Source organism: Rhodotorula toruloides (assembly GCF_000320785.1).
Source record: "Rhodotorula toruloides NP11 unplaced genomic scaffold Scaffold2, whole genome shotgun sequence".
Taxonomy (NCBI): Eukaryota; Fungi; Basidiomycota; class Microbotryomycetes; order Sporidiobolales; family Sporidiobolaceae; genus Rhodotorula; species Rhodotorula toruloides.
Window position 1 is genome coordinate 343490 of NW_015622962.1, and position 16856 is coordinate 360345.

Sequence of the window (16856 nt, forward strand, 5' to 3'; positions counted from 1 at the left end):
GTTGACTCTCGCCGCTTCGCATCAGCTTCCTGTAGCGCTCTGCTAAGCTTGAGACGGTGCCAAATAGGGTCTGTACGCACTGTGCTTGACCGCCGCTCTTCTCCCACCCTTGTCCCGCCGGCCTCACCTCCTTTCCCCGCTCGCGAAAGAGCAGTTTGGCGAGCAGGATGGTGCATCCGCTGACGGTCGTGATCAAGCTCGGTGAATCCAGAAACGCTGCTTATGCTGTTACGCGGCGCTGACAGTTCTGTCCCGCAGGCTCTTCGTCGATTCTCCACCCCGAACCCCCTCACTTCCCTCAAATCGCTACCCTCTCCGCCCTAGCCGAAACATGCGTCTCTCTGCGCGCCCTCGGCCACCGCGTCGTCATCGTCTCGTCCGGCGCCATCGGAATGGGCCTGCACAGGATGGAGTTGCCGGCGTTAGCGCCCGGGAAGAAGCGAGCGATTGGAGAGAAGCAGGCGCTCGCTGCTATCGGGCAGGGACGGCTCATTGCGCTGTGGGACCAGATCTTCGGCGCCTTGAAGCAGCCTATTGCGCAGATCCTGCTGACGAGGAACGACATTGCCGACGTGCGTTCTTCCGCCGCCTTTCCAGACTTTGAAGGTGACGCTCCTTCTCCACGCAGCGATCCCGCTACCTGAACGCCACAACGACTCTCAGCACCCTCCTTTCTCTCGGTGTGATTCCCATCATCAACGAGAACGACACCGTCTCCGTCTCCGAGATCCTGCACGTCAACAAGTTTGGCGACAACGATACTCTTTCGGCCATCGCAGCGGGCATGTGCGGCGCCGACTACCTTTTCTTGATGACGGATGTCGATGGGCTTTATGAGGACAATCCGAGGCGGGTGCCGGGTGCGAGGAGGGTTGCGAAGGTGCGGGATATCGAGGAGGTGCGGAGACTAGGTGGGTCGTGTCCTGCACGTCTTGCGTCTTCTGCGGACACTGGAGCTGACGCATATGTCCGTGATCGTTTCGACCCACAGTCAGCACATCGACACTCGGCTCGTCTCTCGGTACCGGAGGAATGGAGACGAAGCTGATTGCAGCAGAACTTGCGACTGCCGCCGGCTGCGCAACAGTCATCACGATGGGCTCGATGCCGACCCGCATCCTCACTATCGTGCAAGGCCACCACGCCCGAACCGCTCCCCCCTCTCCCACCTCATCCTCGACAGCCTCCCTCCAGCCCATCTCCGAGATCTCCGCCACTCCTGCCGCAACACACGTATCGCACCGTCCGGGCGTCGAGTTTGCCTCTCCTACCGACGACTCTGTTCCCCCTCACACTCTCTTCATGCCGAAAACCTCGCCTCTCTCGTCCCGCCGATTCTGGATTCTGCACGGCCTCACACCTCGAGGAACAGTCTTTGTCGACGAAGGCGCCTACCGCGCCATCACCCGCGGCGAGCGAGACGGCGGAGGAGGCGGGAACGGAGGACGGTTGCTCGCTGCGGGTGTCTTGCGGGTCGAGGGAACGTTCGCGGCGGGACAGGCTGTGCGAGTGTGCGTCGTACTCAAGAAGGGAGCGAACAAGGAGCGTGGGCGGAGCGCGTCGAGGAAGGATGGGCGGGTACCGAGTCGTGCGCGGAGTCCGGATCATTTCGCGGACCGGTCATCAGAGCGGGAAGAGAAGGAGCGGGAGCTCGCGCGGGCAGCGGAGGGGTTGAGTCTCAGCGATGCGGCGGCAGCGGAAAAGGTGCAGAAGGAGGAGGAGGACGAGATTATCGAATTCGGCCGGGGCTTGACCAACTACAACTCGGTCGAGATTGACCGCGTCAAGGGTCTGCGGAGGTGCGCTACCGTTCACTCCTTGCGCTTCTTCACGGCGTTGCTGACCTTCGTGCACGCGCCGCAGTTCCGACATCGAGAAGGTTATCGGCTATTTCGAAGCGGAACACGTCGTCGAGTCGATCTGCGAGGTGCGGCGAACGTCATAGAGCGTCTGCAAGGATAATCAAGCGTGCAGCACGGGGGCCAGAGACGACGGAAGGAGAAGGCGGAGCGCTAGCTGAAGACTGCCTCGCCCACTTCATCTGCGCCGGAACCGGTATAATGCAACAACAGAAGTGAGCCACATGCGAGCGGAGAGATGCGAGGTGACTACCGAGCTCAGAAGATCTCGTCGTCGTCGAGCGGGTCGAGCATCTTGCTGTGTCAAGCGAGAAAGACTGGTCAGCTTCATCCCCGGAAGCTCGACGAGGATGAAGACGCACGTCATGTACGGCCCCTCGAGCTTGTACCCGAGACGAGCGTAGTAGCTCCGCACGCCGATACCGCTAATGACGGCAATCTTGCGGCTACCGTGCTCCTCGCGCGCGATCCGCTCGGCTTCTTCCATGAGAAGTGTGCCGATACCTTGGTGCTGGAAGAGAGTCGGATCGCGGGAGTGGAGCGGAACGGCTGTGCCGTAGACTGCAGAAATGGACACCCTCGGGCAGTCAGCAAGTCTGTCCCGAGAGAAATGCTTGACAGTTTGGGTGCCGTTTCGCTCACCGTGCAGCTCGCGGACCATACTTGTCTGCCCGTCCTTGACTAGCTCCTCGCGGAACGTTCCCTCGGGCGTGAGCTTCCGCAGCCGCAACAAGCCGACGAGGATGTCTCGCTCGGGGTCTTCGTACGACAGGAAGGTCTCCCAGCCGCCGTTCGCCGTGTAGTCGCGTCGAATGAGCTCGAGCTCGTCGGGCTGTGCAAGCCGAAGCCAATGAGAACGCTGAGTGTTGAGAGAAGGAAGTAGTGGCGCGCACCCTAACACGGTTGTGGATCTCGTGCAAGCCGACCTCGCGGCTCCGCACGTCTCGGCAGGTGAGACCAAAGTCGCGCATACGGGCCAGGGCGAGTTCGCGAAGGTTGCCGTTCTCGACGCCGGAAGAGACGAGGGGCATAGGGATGTCGCTGTTAGTCGTAGGAACCCATGCATCAGCATGCTGTCGCTGAGCGCGAACAGCTTGTAGAGACGAGAGAGCCTTCGACTCACCGCTGCACACGGTAGATCCTGGTCCAAGGCGGGACGAGCGCCAAGATGCGAGCGACAATATCAACGAGCGCGTTTGGGCTGTAGTTCTTGTAGCGACCTGTCCGCCACAGCTCGTACAGACCGGTGCCGCGGATGACGAGCGTCGGATAGATCTTCAGGCCGTCGGAGCGGAAGGCGGGGTTCTCGAAGTACTCGTGGAACTGCGCCATGTCGCGCTCGACGCCGACGTTCGGGAGGTCGGGCTGCAATAGGTGATGCTGTCAGCACCGTCTCGGAGTACAGCCAATCAAGCGGACTCACCATCATGTGCGAGACCACCTTGAAGCCCGCATCCTTCGCCAGCTGGAACGCCTCGCAAGTCGCCCTGACGGTGTGGCCGCGATTCGTGTCTCGCGCAACGTCCTCGTACACAGACTGGACGCCAATTTCGAGTCGTGTGCAGCCGTAACGGAGCATGGCACTGCGCACGAGAGGGAGGGTAAGCGGCAGCCTTGGGGCGAGAGAGGCAGCGAGCGAACCTCAGATGCGGCTTGAGGCAGTAGTCTGGCCGGGTCTCGATCGTGATACCAATGCACTTCGTCTTCGCCTGCTCCGCGTACCTGGCGGGGGAAGCGAGGGTGAGCGGCTGATGTTACGGAAGCGCAGGGAACCGTGAACGAACTGGACGGCCTCGTCAACATCGTGCCCCGTGTACCCCGACAGCGAGTTGTGCAGCTGCGAGATGAACTCGTTCCGGTACGACTCGCCAAGCGACATGAAGGTCCCGCCCATGATGATGAACTCGACCTGCGCGCAGATGGGGAGAATGAGCGGAAACGTATTGCGATGACCGCTTCACGCTGGACGCACCTTGTCGACGCTATGTCCAAGAGACCGCAATTGCTCTACACGGCCCTTCGATTGCTCGTACGGGTCGTAACGCGCGCGGATGGCTCGCATCGAAGTCGGCTCGTATCCCTGTGCGCGCAATCCTGTCAGCTGAGCTCGCACGACCATGGCGAAACTGACGCACAGTGTAGGACTGGGTCGAGTACTCAAAGTCGGAGTCGGGACCGCCTGGGCAGTACCTGTGGGCGTTTCGACAGGTCAAACGAGCAGCAGAGATGGCGGAGGAAATGGATCCGGACGCACACACAGATGTTGCCGGTCATGGCGATGTGAGGACACCGGTGAGGCTTGCTCATGACGGCCACGACGGCGATCTGCGGGCGTAAGAGGGATGAGCAGGAAGTCCGGGGAGAGAGAAGGACTTGAACGCACCCCACTGGCCGTCCGCACCGGCTTCGCCCGCAGCTTCGGCAGCAGGATGTCCCTGACCTCCTGTGGCACGGCGCTGATGATGTCCACGAGCCTCGGCACGCTCTTTGAACCATACTTGCTGGCGACCTGCGTCTTGAGAGCGTTCAAGTTGACCGTCTCGCCCTTGTCGTGCGCCTCGAGCAGCCTCCTGACGATTTCTGAGCACACTCGGATGGTGATTTCGGCACTGCTGGCCTGCGGAGCGGGCGCCATCGTCGACGAGCGCCTTTGAGCGATGAGAGATGGCGAGGGGCGAGAGAACAGCGACGGGCGAGCGGGGGTGCTTTGAGCGGTGTGGGTGGGCTAGACGGGTCGAAAATAGCTCCCTTCGCAGCGCGCTGACCCAGCAAACGGGTCGTGGCGCGGTGGAAGAGGAGGAAGAAGCGTTCGCTCATCTCTTTCGCTCAACCACACGCTCGACTCGCTCGCCGGGCTGCTGGCTGCCTGCTACGCGCTTACTAGCATCTCCCTGCATCCGTTCAGCCGCGCCCCCGCTCCTCCCGCTCGAGCTGTCCTCCTCCCTCCCCCGCCATGTCAATGTCCGGCTCGCAGACGTCGTTCGGTTTGTGGATCATCAACAAGGCCGGCGGGCTGATCTACTCGCGGACATACGCAGGTGCGCTTATCGAGAAGCTCCACCATAGCCTCGCTGAACCCGTTCTCCTCCCCGCAGACGGCCTCGCCCAGCTAAACTCGAACGACTACCTCATTCTCGCCTCGACGTTCCACTCGATTCATGCCATCGCGTCGCGGATATCGCCTGTGCCCGGCAGCTCGGGCGTGGAAACCATCGAGGCAGAGACGTTCAAGATGACCTGCCTTCAAACGCCCACCGGTGCGTTTCCTGTCGTCGCCTGCGGTTCTGCGACCCTTTGAAAGTTTGACGAGCTGTGTGGATCGCTCGCGAAGCAGGACGAAGGACTGACCGCAGCTCCTCCCCGCGCAGGCATCAAGTTTGTCCTCCTCACGACGCCTTCGCACCCTTCACCCGAGACGGTCCTGCGACGGATATACGAGACCTACGCCGACCACCTCAAGGACCCCTTCTACACCGTCGAGATGCCCATACGCTCCGAGACGTTCGACAGCAAGATGCAGGTGGCCGTGAGGGGGGCATAGGCTTCTAGCGCTTGGCAGGAAGTTCCCACGTTGTTGTAAGATATGCTGGCGTGTGCATGAGATGTGATACATTGTGAAAAGGGAGCAGAAGAGGAGGAGGGGAAATGACGGCGAGGTTTGCGAGGGATTTGGGGGACAAGGAGGTCGCTTGCTCATTTCTTCACCTCTTCCGCGTGCCGAGACTGACACCAAGGATGGTGGCGCGCAGGTCGACAAGAAACTCGCCGCCCTACCCATCTCAATCGCCTACCCTCCCATCCCTCGCGCTTCCTCCCCCTCCCCCTCCCCCTCCCATTCCTTCTCCTACCTCTCCCCCGCCCACCCTCCTCCCCGCCGCCTCTCACCACCTCCACCAGTCTACGGCAAACAGCTCGACGACGTCCCCCTCACTCCCCGATTCGTCCTCGAAGACCCCAACTCCCCAATTTCTCCCACGCCCTCTCGCTCATCTTACGCTCCCTCCGCCCGTCCACCTTTGAGGTCTGAACAGAGTCGGTGGTCTGATTCGTCGATGGGAACTGGGAGGGTGAAGGAGCACAAGACGGGCGAGTCGGCGAGGACTTTTACGACGAAGGCGGGGAATACGCTCACGATCCAGAGTAAGAACCCGTATCTCGGGAGGATCTAGAGGTGGTTGTGTAGCAGTGGGGTTTGTTGTATCACGGACATTTGGCTGCTCGTTGCGTTCTTTCGGGAAGAGTAATGGGCCCTCTTAGCAAAACTTGATGCGTAAAGGCGAGTGCAGCCTGACGGCGAGTTGAAGATGTGCGCCGTCAGTCTAAGCGGCAAGAAGATGCTCACGAGCCAGCCGCAAGCATAGAATGCAACCAGATGACAGTCAAGGGCGGCATCGCGCAAGCTGCTCTCCCGCACGACCTGCTCTCAACTGGGCGCTCTTCAAAACAAGCGACTCAAATGCATTGCGCTGCTACTGGTAGTTGGCGTACAACGACGTCGACGAGAATTTCTGCCCCGAGCGGATGACCTGCGAGCGAGCAAAAAGGAGGCAAGTCAGCGAAAACGGCGCGGGACGGCCTCAAAGAGCGCGAGACTCACCTTCTCGACCGCATCGAGGAAGTCCTTCTCCGTCGCGATTTTCCGACGCTGGCGGATCGCAAACATGCCAGCTTCGGTGCACACCGACCTCAACTCGGCGCCAGTCGCGTTCGGGCACAAGCGCGCCACCAACTCGAAGCGGATATTGCGCTCGACGGCCATCGAGCGGGCATGGATGCGGAGGATGTGCGCGCGGCCTTCGTTGTCGGGAAGTCCAAACTCGACGCGACGGTCAATACGGCCGGGACGGAGGAGGGCGGGGTCGAGCGTGTCGGGACTGCACGAGAATGGAGTCAGTATACTGTGCAGAGGAAGAGGAGGGAGAGGTACAGACCGGTTGGTCGCCATGAGGACCTTGATGTTGCCGCGCGGGTCGAAGCCGTCGAGCTGGTTGATCAGCTCGAGCATGGTGCGCTGGACCTCGTTGTCGCCGCCGGCACCGTCGTCGAACCTTGCTCCGCCGATGGCGTCGATCTCGTCGAAGAAGATGATGCAGGCCTTCTTCGAGCGTGCCATCTCGAAGAGTTCCCGCACCATCCTCGCGCCTTCGCCGACGTACTTTTGGACGAGTTCAGAGCCGATGACACGGATGAACGTGGCGTCCGTACGGTTTGCGACGGCTCGAGCGCAGAGCGTCTTGCCAGTCCCCGGAGGGCCGTACAGCATGACGCCCTTCGGCGGATCGATGCCAAGTTCGACGAAGCGTTCGGGCTGCAAGCACGAACATCAGTACAGTTCTACGTGCATGCGGGAAGCGAAAGGTCGGAGTGCGCACTGTCAACAACGGCGTTTCGACCACCTCGCGCAGCTTCTCGATCTGCTCCTTGCACCCACCGACGTCCTGGTACGTCACGTCCGGCTTCTCCTCGACCTGCATCATCGTCACCGAGGCGTCGATTTTGGGCGGGAGCGGAATCATGATCTTGTAGTCCTGGCGGTCGACGCTGCGAGACAATTCTTGTGAGCACCTGTTCTGGTGTGGATACGCCTCACGTATCGCCGATGCGGCACGCAAGACGTCCACGCAAGACGCAGACTCACCCAACGCGCATGCCCTCCTCGATATCCGTCGGCGCAACCCTGTCTCCGAGCGCAACCACAAACTTGGCGATCTGCTTGACGTTGATGACGTACTTGTCCTGCTCGTCGGCGTTGGGTTTCTGTCCCGGTGCGAGAGCAGGCGGCGAGGCGTCTTCGGGGAGGCGGATGATCTTTGTGCAGCGTGCGACTTGGAGAGGGTGCTCTTCGCCCATTCGTTGCTTGTCTGCTGCGAGGTCCCACAGGTTCGGCGGCGCGAGGCCCGTCGCAAGCTCCTTGACGCCTGCGGATGAGAATGTTAGCTTAAGGGAGGTTTGAAAGAGCCTTTGCCGAAGAAGAATCGCTCGACAAAGGCATGAGGTTGTCCCAGGCCAACACACCCATCTTGTCGTTGATCCGCTTCTGCACCTCCTTGATCTCTGCATCCACATCCTTCAATCGCTTCGCATACGGTCCTTGGCCCTGCGGAATGCAAGCAAGTCAGCCAGCCTGAACAAGGCGGTGGCACTCGAGTCGAGGGTACGCACGTATGTTCGCAGGATCTGGATGTCCTCGTCATCCAGCGCTGCGTTCAATGAGATCTCAGGGTCAGCTTCCACGTCCCTACACGCCCTACAGCAACGAAGCGAGACGTACGGTCGATCTTGGTCTCCTCCTGCTTCGTCGGGTCCGCCTTGTCTGCGAGGTTCGCTCAAGAAGTCAGCATCATTCTGTAGCCCTATCTAACCCTACGCACACTTCTCCCAGTCACTGCGAGTAGTCGAGGCGTGGTCAGCGGCGTGCTAGCTGATGAGCGAGGAGACGTAAGCGGGGACAACGCACGCTCGCGGGGGCATCCTTGCTGTTTGTCGGTGGTGCTAAGTGGTCGTGTAGAGCAAGCCAAGCGGGTCAAAAGCAGTCCTTAGCGTGTCGAGCGAGGTGAAAGCGTTGGTTGTTCGTCAAGGAGGAGGGTTGTCCAGCGACGACGACGTCAACCCGCCTTTGACGGCGTGCTGGGGCTATTTGCTGGGCTTGCTGTGCTTGCTGGGACTCGCTAAACGCTGCCGGTCATGAACTTTCTCTCCAGCATCTCGAGCAGCCTCATCTCGGCAGGCAGCGCCGCGCTCGCCAATGCCTCTGGCGGCGTACCGGGCGTGCAGGGGTACCAGCTGGGCGACAAGGTGCTCGCGTACGAGGGAAAGAGCATCTGGACGCAGTGGAGCGGCAAAAAGAAGGTGAGCCCGTCGACTTCTCCCCTTCTCGGACGAGGAGGCACCACACGAGGCGTGGACGGCCCTCGACGCCGTGCCCGAGGGTCTGTATGACGGGAAGGAGATCAGACTGACTCGTTACACGCTGGGCAGGACGACTCAACGCCCGTCTCGGTCTTCTCATTCGACCTTTCATCCCCTTCGCACATCTCGTCTCACGACCGCCGCTCCCTCTTCCCTCTCGCGCGCAATGCGTTCCGAAAACTCCGTGCACTCCGACACCCCAACATCCTCAAGTTCCTCGACGGCAGCGAGACGGACAGCGCGATCTGGATCGTCACGGAGCCGGTTCGTTCCCTCGCGCTCGAGCTGGAAGGACAGGGCGGGTTGAGCGAGGAGAGCAAGGTCTACGGTCTGCTGCATGTCTGCACGGCACTCGGCTTCTTGAACCGGGATGGACAGAGCGTACATGGCGGACTGCGGACGACGAGTGTATGGGTCACGCCCGGCGGAGAGTGGAAACTCGGCGGAATGGAGGTCTGCTCGCGGCTAGACGAGCCTGACGGCGCCATGTGGGTGCGTAGTGTATCGCTCCTTTCGCCTTAGGACCCGCTCACCGCCTCGCTCACAGCACGTCGGCGGATTGTTGCCTGACTCGCGGACGCACGCCCCGCCAGAAGTCCGAAGAGGCGGCTGGACCGCTCTCAAGGAGTGCGTCAAATTCATCCATTGCATAAGAGGCGATTGTCCAACTGACCCGGCTCGAACAGATACGATGCCTCGACTCTCGACTCTTACCTGCTCCACCTGTTCCTCTACACCATCCTCAACGGTCCTCTGCCAACTTCCTACCTCTCACCATCCGCATCCGAGACGCCTTCACTCCCGCAGGTCCGCGGCTCAATCCCTCCTGCCCTCTTCCAGCCTTGGCGACGACTCGGCAACCCCAATCCCGCCGCACGACTAAAGACAGCCGCCTTCCTCGACCTCGGCAACCACCCCGGCGAGGGTTGGTGGACCTCGAACCGTCTTGTCAAGCTCTCGACCGCTCTCGAGGGCTTCTCCCTCGCGACCGAAGACGAGCGGATGGGTCTAATCCGGACTCTCAAAGCGATCTCCTCCGGCGCCGCCAACGCCAAAACCGCTCCCCTCCCCTCCGGCTTCCTCAAATACAAAGTCCTCCCCTCGCTTGTGCACACGCTTGAGTTCTCCTCCGGATCAGGCGGCGCTCCTCTCCTTCCCGTCATCCTCGACCTCTCCTCTTCCTCCGATGGCTCGACAAACCTCGACGAGAAGGAGTATCAACGCGACGTCATTCAGCCTCTCGTGCGGATGTACGCGACGCCTGATCGTGCGATCAGGATGGCGTTGTTGGAGAATCTTGAGCGGTATGCGGACAAGTTGCAGAACAAGGATGTGAACGAGAAGGTTTGGCCGCATCTGCAGACGGGCTTTGGGGACGTCGTGCCGGTCATCAGGGAGGCGACGGTGAAGGCGATCCCGCTGATTGCGCCAAAGGTGCGTCCGTTCGCACGACTGAGCAGAAGTCAGCTTACGCTGACGCTTCTTGTCTATGCGTTCTTGTCGGGATCACAGCTCAACGACCGCATCCTGAACAACGACCTCCTCCGCGTTCTCTCAAAGACCCAAACCGACGTCGAACCCGGCATCCGCACCAACACCTGCATCCTCCTCTCCCGTCTCTCGCGACACCTCCAGACCTCGACGCAGCGCAAAGTGCTCATTCCTGCTTTTGCGCGAGCGCTGAGAGACCCGTTCGTCCATGCGAGGATTGCGGGGCTGATGGCGCTTATGGCGACGTGCGAGGTGTTCGAGAAGGAGGATCTGGCGGGCAAGGTTATTCCCGCGATGAGTATTTGCTTGGTCGACAGGGAGAAGTGCGTCGAGTCTCTACGCTTCAGTCTATGCGTTGCGGGAACAAGCAAGCTTATGCATCCTTATTGTCTTGTCGCAGGACGGTCCGGGACCAGGCGTTCAAGGCGATTGACATGTTCGTCAAGAAGTGCGAGAGCTTGACGGCCAGCATGGTGAGTTTCTCCTCTCTCGTCCAGGTACGCCTAATGGCTGACGAGCCCTCGATCCAGCCCGAGACTGTCTTGCCAGAAACGGCGCAGCAATCTCCTGCTCTCCAGGCGGCGAGCCAGACTCAGCCGGGTCTTGCAACAAATGCAGCGGGCGCAGCAGGTGCTCTCGCTGGCTGGGCGTTCGCAAGCGTCTCGAAAAAGGTGCGGAGCTTTGTGCGCTTTACATGGAGCTGTAAGCTGACCTCACTCGTTGACCAGCTCTCGTCGGCGGAGATGGCTGCTCCGATCGAGCGCCGCGACTCGTCGCAATCCATTTCGAGCGTCAACGCCCCCGCTACGAACGGCGCAACTGCACCGGTGTCACGCACGTCGATCGACAGCACCTCGGCCAGCCCGCAAGTTCCGGGCGGATTCGGCGGAGTCGCGAAGGGCACGGAGGACTGGGGTGGGGACCTCATGGATGTGAACGACGACGATGCGGATTGGGGTGAGTCGCGGATCCTGCTAAGCACTCGAGACGATGCGCTGACCCGTTTGTGCGCAGACGAGTTCGAATCAGGCCAGGCCGTGCCCGCACGCATCGACCCTCTCGCGGCTCGACTATCCTCCACGAAGCCTAAGTCTGCACGAGGGCGCGGCGGCTCGCTTCGTCTCGGCGCCGCAAGTCGCTCCTCAGGTTTGCGCATTCCGCTCGACATGGACGCCTCGGACAGCTGGGACCTCGACGAGTCTGGCGAGTCTGGGTCGGTCCCTCGAGCTGCCGCTCTGCCGTCGAGTCAGCGGCCGATCGTTCGGAAGCCGCTCATTTCGGCGACGAGCCCTGCTCTGCTCGCCATGGCAGCGTCCACTCCGTCCAGCGCCTCGACATCGACGCCTGCCTCGCCCAGGGTCGTGCCGCCAAGTGCAGCAACGAATTTGCCCTCGCTCTCGCAGCCGAAGACGCCATCGATTGCGTCGCCGCCTCTCTCGCCTCCTTCGACGCCGACAGCCTTCGTTGCGCCGACTTCCCCTCCTCGCGCACCTGCACCCCCAGCAATCTCCGTACCTCCCGCTGCGACTCCTCCAGTACAGTCACCCGTCTCGCTCCCTCGCTCTCCCCTCCCGCCTACCGCAACTCCCCCTCCCGCACCTGTTCCCCCCACTACTTCGACCGTCCCGCCTGTCGCTGCACCCGTCTCGCCCGTTCCGCCACCTTCCGATCCTCCTTCTCGTTCCTTCACACCTGTGAGTACCGCATCGGGCACGGCCGGACTCAGCAAGGAGGAGAAAGCGGCGAGGTTGGCTCAGGCGAGGGAGGAGAGGAAGGCGAGGATGGCGGCTGCGAAGGCTGGTGTCAAGCGGTAGCGTGCCTAGTGGAAGGAGTTGGATTACAACTGAGTACAGCTGGATCCCGAATGACAATAAGACGACGGAAGGTCACAGCACAAATCGCTTGGAGACAGTTCACTTCACGTCAACTTCTTGCCCGTCACCTTCTCCGTCCACATCCGCAGTCCCATCGCCATCATTGTGCTGCCGTAGTGCTCGTTGATGTCCTGCTTTTCGACGGCAAAGTTGATGTCTGCCCATTCGTGTGAGCGACACATCGCAAGGACCGCCTTCTCGTCCTCGTCCTTGAACCACGACGGCAGGTGTTTCCGCGCCTTCTTGACGAACTTGACGAACTGTGAAGGGCAGAGTCAGCGATGTAGGCGGGAGATCGAGCAAAGCAGAGGAAAGAAAGCGAAACCAGGGCAAAGGAAAGCGAGGCGGGACTCACCTCGGGATACGGGTCCTCCTGCGCGTACAAGCCAATGTTCTCACCCCGCCAGACGTAGCAGTCGTCGATCCACAGCCGGTAAGCGTCAATAAGGCGTTCGTAGACTTGCTGCTTCGGAATGTTTACCGCAAACGGTTCGAGTTGGCTCATCAAGTCTGCCGGCGAACCCGAGACAGGATGGACGTTCATCTTGAAGCCTCCTCGCTCGTCTTTGCCACGCGGTTCTGCCCGACCAGCCGTCGGTTTGGCACCCGACGGAGTCGCAGTTGCGGCGGGCGCTTTGCACGAGGGCTTGTGGGTCGGCCAGTGCTGCTTTTGATGCTCGGCGCCGCAGTAGTAGGTGTTTGCGAGTGTAGGACGGCTTCGTGAGTCCGCCTGTGCCGTTATTCCGACAATTGACCCGAAGTTGAGAGACGGCTGATGAGAATTGTCGAGACGCACTCTGGCAGCGGCCGCACCGCTGGGTGCTCTCAGCCTGGCAGACAGCACACTTGGGCATTGTTGGCGGTCTGAGCAAGCGGATCTGAGGTGAAGAAGGGTGGCGAGAGTGAAGACAAGGAGGAAGAGGCGGTGTCGAGGTGCGCAGGGTGGTCAAGCGCTGTCCCGGCTGCAGCAGATCTTGCGGACAACCCTGAGAACGCTCGAGACGATAAGAGGTACACGTTGCTGAACGAGCGGGCGGAAAGGAAGGGAATCTACGGTAATGAACAAGAGAGCAAGCGGAACGGAGATACAGAGCTGCGAGAGAGCCGCGAACATGTGTTCAGGCGTCGTAAAGACCCTTCGGAGCACGCTCGCGCGATGGCGGGCGAGTCGTCGACGGACTCAGGACGCCGAGATCGCGTTCCTTCTTGAGTGCGTCGAGACGGCCAGCGGGGCGGGGACTGCGCGTAAGAGCTTGTCAATGATAGTCACAGAGCCTCAGCATGAGCGGACGTACCGGGTCGTGTCAACCGCGTCGATCGGAAGGGCGAAGCGCTCTTCGTCGCAACCGTACGCCTTGGGGGTGAGCTTGATGACCGTGTGCCTGCGGAGTTGGGCGGGTGAGCACGACTGTGCGGCATCAAAGACATGAAGACGCACAGAGGGATCTTGATGTACGGCAACTCCTCTTGCGACAAGTTGTGGCTGGACGGGGTGAAGTCAGCGGGCATTGAGCGATGGTAGCGGTCGAGACGGCTCACAAGTACGCGTAAAGGCAACGCAGCACAGCCTGATGGCAAACGACGAGGATGTCCTTCTGCCGCTCGAGCTCGAGGATGACCGGCTCAAGGCGGATGACAACATCGCGGTAGGACTCGCCGCCGCGGTACCGGTAGTTGAACTTGTCGTCGTCGCGGGCGTTGTAGTCCTCCGGGTAGTATTGCTGTCGAGGAAGATGAGGCGTGTCAGTAGAGGTGAGTTGGCAGAATGGTCAAGGCAGCTCACCTCGATCTCCTCGTAGGTCATGCCGTCGCAGACGCCCGCATCCAGCTCGTCCAGTGACTTCCAGGTCAGTTTCTCGTAAGGCAGCAGCGAAGCCGTCTGGATCGTTCGCTTGAGTGTTGAAGTCCAGACCTGCGAGAGGACATCAGCTGCGAGCTGGATGAACGGGCGCGGGCGCACACGCACGGTCAAGGGCGTGTCGCCGATCTTCTCCTTGATCAGCTTCGGAAGCGCGCGCATATACATCTCGCCCTGCTTCGACAGCGGCGCATCGCCGCCAATCTGCCCGTCGACGTTGTATTGCGATTCGCCGTGCTGTATGCATGTCGGTGTCAGCGGGCACCAAGCTGTGTTCGAGCGGATCGACGCACCCGTGTGAAGTAGATCGAGCGAGGCGTGAGGTGCAGGTTCATGAGGTAGAAGGCGATCCGAGACTGGAGGTAGCCGTCGATTCTATTGACCGTGACCTGCGCTTATGCTCGTCAGCTGCTGCGGTACCGCACGTTCAACGCTCGCACACACCTGCTTGCCGACGTTGACCATCTGGCACCACGTCAACTCCTTGTCGAGCTCGGGGTCAAGCGGCTCATAGCTCTCCTCATAGTGCTTGATCCTCTCCCTAAAGTCCCTCTCCGCCTTCTCCGGCGCCATCCCGTCGTAGTCGGGGTCCCCAGACGCGACTTTGACGGCAATGTTGGCGGCGATGACGGCGGGGTCGGTGCAGACTGATTCGATGAAGAGTAGCTTGAGGCCGGGTTCGCGCTTGATGCGCTCGAAGAGGGCCCTGCGGCGGGTGCGAGTCGAGTTGGTTGCGTCTGCGCGGAAATCTCGTCAGCGACGCGACAACGTGAGGACAGTAGAGCCGGCTCACCGTGAATGCCCACGTTTCCTCCCGCTTTGAGCCATCGGATCAAGTCTTCCAGGCACTCGGTCGCCATCATCTCCCGCTCCTTCGACGCCGATGCGTTCTTGGCGTCGAAAAAGTTCGAAGACTGGTCCGCCTTCTCGCCAGACTCTTCCGCCAGTTTGCGGTACTTGGCGCGGCGGTACTGGCCGACGTTGAAGACCTGCGGAAGAAGTTCGTCAGGGTCATGATACCGTTGAGGATATGAAGCTTCTCGCCTTGACCTGATGAGACGGAAGTGGCGTGTATATGGGTTAGCAGGAAATTGGGGCGAGTGAAACGCAAAACGAACCTCGTACTCGAGCCACTGCGATCCGCAAACAGTCAGCCGAGTGCGCAAGGGACTTGAAGAAAGTACACGAACCAGCAAGTACCGCTGCAGCTTGTTACTGAGGTAACTCTTGCCTCGTGCGGGCAACCCGACCATGGCAACAACAATCTTGGCCTCCGAGTAGTCCGGCTTCTCGACTGTGAAAATGTAAGCGCGGATGCATCCATCGTGAGCACGCTGAACGTCACAGGCTTGACACGAACGGGCAGCGCTTGACGCACTCGTTGCTCCTGCGCTCATTCCGAAACTCGCCTCCTTGCCGCCGAGGTCAAAGCCGCGGTCGCGCACCGTTGGCGTTCCACCGGGCGTCGCAGTGCCGACCAGCGAAGAAGTCGAGGAGTTGGCGGTCGAGTAAGGCCTGTCGCGCCAGGACGAAGCGTCAGGAAGTCAAGTTGCGGCCCACAAGAGGGAAAAGCGAACGCACCACGTCCCCCTGTGCTCGTCCCTAGGGCTCTGCACAGGACTCGTCACCGTACTACTCGCCCTACTGCCACTCATCTGCCTCCCAGGCGGCGGACCCATCGACCCAGTCCTATTGAGCGTCGCCTTGGGAATCGCATGTCCCTCCCTGATTGGCCCAAAGTCTGGCGAGCTCGGCAGGATGGGCTGGTTCGTAGGCGAAGATGCGGCGGATGCAGTTCCACCGGGGAGACCTGTTCCGCCTGAGAGGGGCGTCGAGGCTTCGGACTCGCGGGGGGTAAAGCGGAAGGAGGCGGCGCGGGAGAAGGACGAGGAGCGCGAGACGGTCGTCCCGCTCGGCAGGGTGTTAATGGGCGGTGAGCCTGTCCCTCCCATGCCGGTCGTCGTCGGCGGTGGCCGCGAGGGCTGGCGAGAAGGCGATGAGGACAGTGGGGCTGCTGAAGCTGGCGGCGCGCTGGGCTGGTTGGGGCTGGACATGGCTGCGTTCGGATTGCTTGAAGAGTGCTATCAAGCAGAGCAAGCGCCGTCCCAAGCGAGCGAGCGTGCACAGAGAGAAGAGTCGAGGAGGAAGAGCCGAAGCGGGGACAAGTTGACCGACGACGTCGACGAGACTGGCGAGAGTACACGTAAATGGAATGCAACAGCTATGATAAGGTCAGGGCAGGACGCAGAACGGGGATCCGCAAGCGATGTGAATGCTACAGAGAGTCGCAAGTCGAAAAAAGTGCCGAGAAGGGTGAAGACAGGTCAAGCGCTCTTGTCCTTCTGAGCGGCGGTAGCACCCTCGCCACCCCAGCCGAACCAGCTGCCGCTCTTCCTGTGACCAGCCGGGCGCGTCGCAGCGCCATACTCGCCCACTTCCTCCTTGCGGATCTCCTCAAACGACGAGCTTGCACTGAGGAGCGACGCCTCGTTCGCGACGCGTTGAGCGACAGGGTCTGGACGTCCGGCAGGCGAAGCAGGCGAGAGCGCGGCAGGGTGAGACCAGGACGAGGCGGACGAGGAGGACGACGGGCGAGGGTGGTAGTCGCTGCCGTTCTCGTCGCTGCTGTTGCCGCTGAGCGACGCGAGTTCTGCTTCAAGTTCTTCGCGGCGGGTCCTCGGCGCACGACGACGCTGTTCTCCGCCTGAACCAGCCGCACGCGTCCCGCTTGCTGCTCCGACCTCGTCGACAAAGCCCTGCGCTTCGGCACCGCGGTCCTTCGCCTCCCTCGCCCGAGCGCCAGGTGCGTTCTGTCCAAGCGGACGAAGGATAGCTGTGCCCGCCGCAATCGCAGCAGGTCCATAG

At 61.2% G+C, this 16856-nt stretch overlaps 9 protein-coding genes across 9 annotated transcripts in view; 4 read left to right on the top strand and 5 right to left on the bottom strand.

Moving 5' to 3' along the window:
- Positions 1-167: 167 nt before the first annotated feature.
- On the top strand, positions 168-1945 carry RHTO_02811 (glutamate 5-kinase; the record flags this gene model as incomplete). The annotated part of the gene is made up of 5 exons (XM_016416484.1): positions 168-201; positions 259-572; positions 629-911; positions 992-1799; positions 1864-1945. The coding sequence occupies 5 exons, from the start codon at positions 168-170 to the stop codon at positions 1943-1945; spliced, it is 1521 nt and encodes a 506-aa protein (XP_016276203.1).
- A 172-nt stretch (positions 1946-2117) lies between these two features.
- Positions 2118-4494, bottom strand: RHTO_02812 (elongator complex protein 3; the record flags this gene model as incomplete). The annotated part of the gene is made up of 12 exons (XM_016416485.1): positions 2118-2157; positions 2222-2420; positions 2502-2691; positions 2753-2900; positions 2983-3224; positions 3283-3442; positions 3501-3581; positions 3644-3768; positions 3832-3939; positions 3995-4049; positions 4114-4184; positions 4243-4494. 12 exons carry the CDS (start codon positions 4492-4494, stop codon positions 2118-2120), a joined length of 1671 nt encoding a protein of 556 aa, XP_016276204.1.
- A 318-nt stretch (positions 4495-4812) lies between these two features.
- On the top strand, positions 4813-5400 carry RHTO_02813 (TRAPP complex subunit Trs23; the record flags this gene model as incomplete). The annotated part of the gene is made up of 3 exons (XM_016416486.1): positions 4813-4897; positions 4955-5116; positions 5228-5400. 3 exons carry the CDS (start codon positions 4813-4815, stop codon positions 5398-5400), a joined length of 420 nt encoding a protein of 139 aa, XP_016276205.1.
- Positions 5401-5504: 104 nt separating this feature from the next.
- Positions 5505-6028, top strand: RHTO_02814 (uncharacterized protein; the record flags this gene model as incomplete). The annotated part of the gene is made up of 2 exons (XM_016416487.1): positions 5505-5543; positions 5609-6028. 2 exons carry the CDS (start codon positions 5505-5507, stop codon positions 6026-6028), a joined length of 459 nt encoding a protein of 152 aa, XP_016276206.1.
- Positions 6029-6328: 300 nt separating this feature from the next.
- Positions 6329-8330, bottom strand: RHTO_02815 (26S protease regulatory subunit 7; the record flags this gene model as incomplete). Its single annotated transcript, XM_016416488.1, has 10 exons — positions 6329-6385; positions 6457-6733; positions 6791-7167; positions 7232-7400; positions 7498-7777; positions 7875-7956; positions 8022-8059; positions 8131-8172; positions 8231-8244; positions 8317-8330. 10 exons carry the CDS (start codon positions 8328-8330, stop codon positions 6329-6331), a joined length of 1350 nt encoding a protein of 449 aa, XP_016276207.1.
- Positions 8331-8543: 213 nt separating this feature from the next.
- Positions 8544-12073, top strand: RHTO_02816 (SCY1-like protein kinase; the record flags this gene model as incomplete). The annotated part of the gene is made up of 9 exons (XM_016416489.1): positions 8544-8708; positions 8838-9260; positions 9316-9395; positions 9455-10202; positions 10281-10582; positions 10660-10732; positions 10790-10930; positions 10988-11216; positions 11274-12073. The coding sequence occupies 9 exons, from the start codon at positions 8544-8546 to the stop codon at positions 12071-12073; spliced, it is 2961 nt and encodes a 986-aa protein (XP_016276208.1).
- Positions 12074-12177: 104 nt separating this feature from the next.
- On the bottom strand, positions 12178-12987 carry RHTO_02817 (zinc finger, MYND-type protein; the record flags this gene model as incomplete). The annotated part of the gene is made up of 3 exons (XM_016416490.1): positions 12178-12393; positions 12489-12849; positions 12947-12987. 3 exons carry the CDS (start codon positions 12985-12987, stop codon positions 12178-12180), a joined length of 618 nt encoding a protein of 205 aa, XP_016276209.1.
- A 264-nt stretch (positions 12988-13251) lies between these two features.
- Positions 13252-16045, bottom strand: RHTO_02818 (6-phosphofructo-2-kinase / fructose-2,6-bisphosphatase; the record flags this gene model as incomplete). The annotated part of the gene is made up of 13 exons (XM_016416491.1): positions 13252-13372; positions 13429-13515; positions 13572-13616; positions 13673-13854; positions 13917-14045; positions 14100-14228; positions 14285-14380; positions 14436-14728; positions 14785-14980; positions 15110-15124; positions 15182-15285; positions 15370-15506; positions 15573-16045. 13 exons carry the CDS (start codon positions 16043-16045, stop codon positions 13252-13254), a joined length of 2007 nt encoding a protein of 668 aa, XP_016276210.1.
- A 270-nt stretch (positions 16046-16315) lies between these two features.
- The window catches only part of RHTO_02819 (TB2/DP1/HVA22-related protein), a gene marked incomplete at both ends in the record, with an annotated part of 1417 nt that continues 876 nt past the window's right edge, over positions 16316-16856 (bottom strand). The window contains one exon of the mRNA XM_016416492.1: positions 16316-16801. Coding sequence (XP_016276211.1) covers positions 16316-16801 — 486 coding nt within the window. The remainder of the gene's footprint in view (positions 16802-16856) is intronic.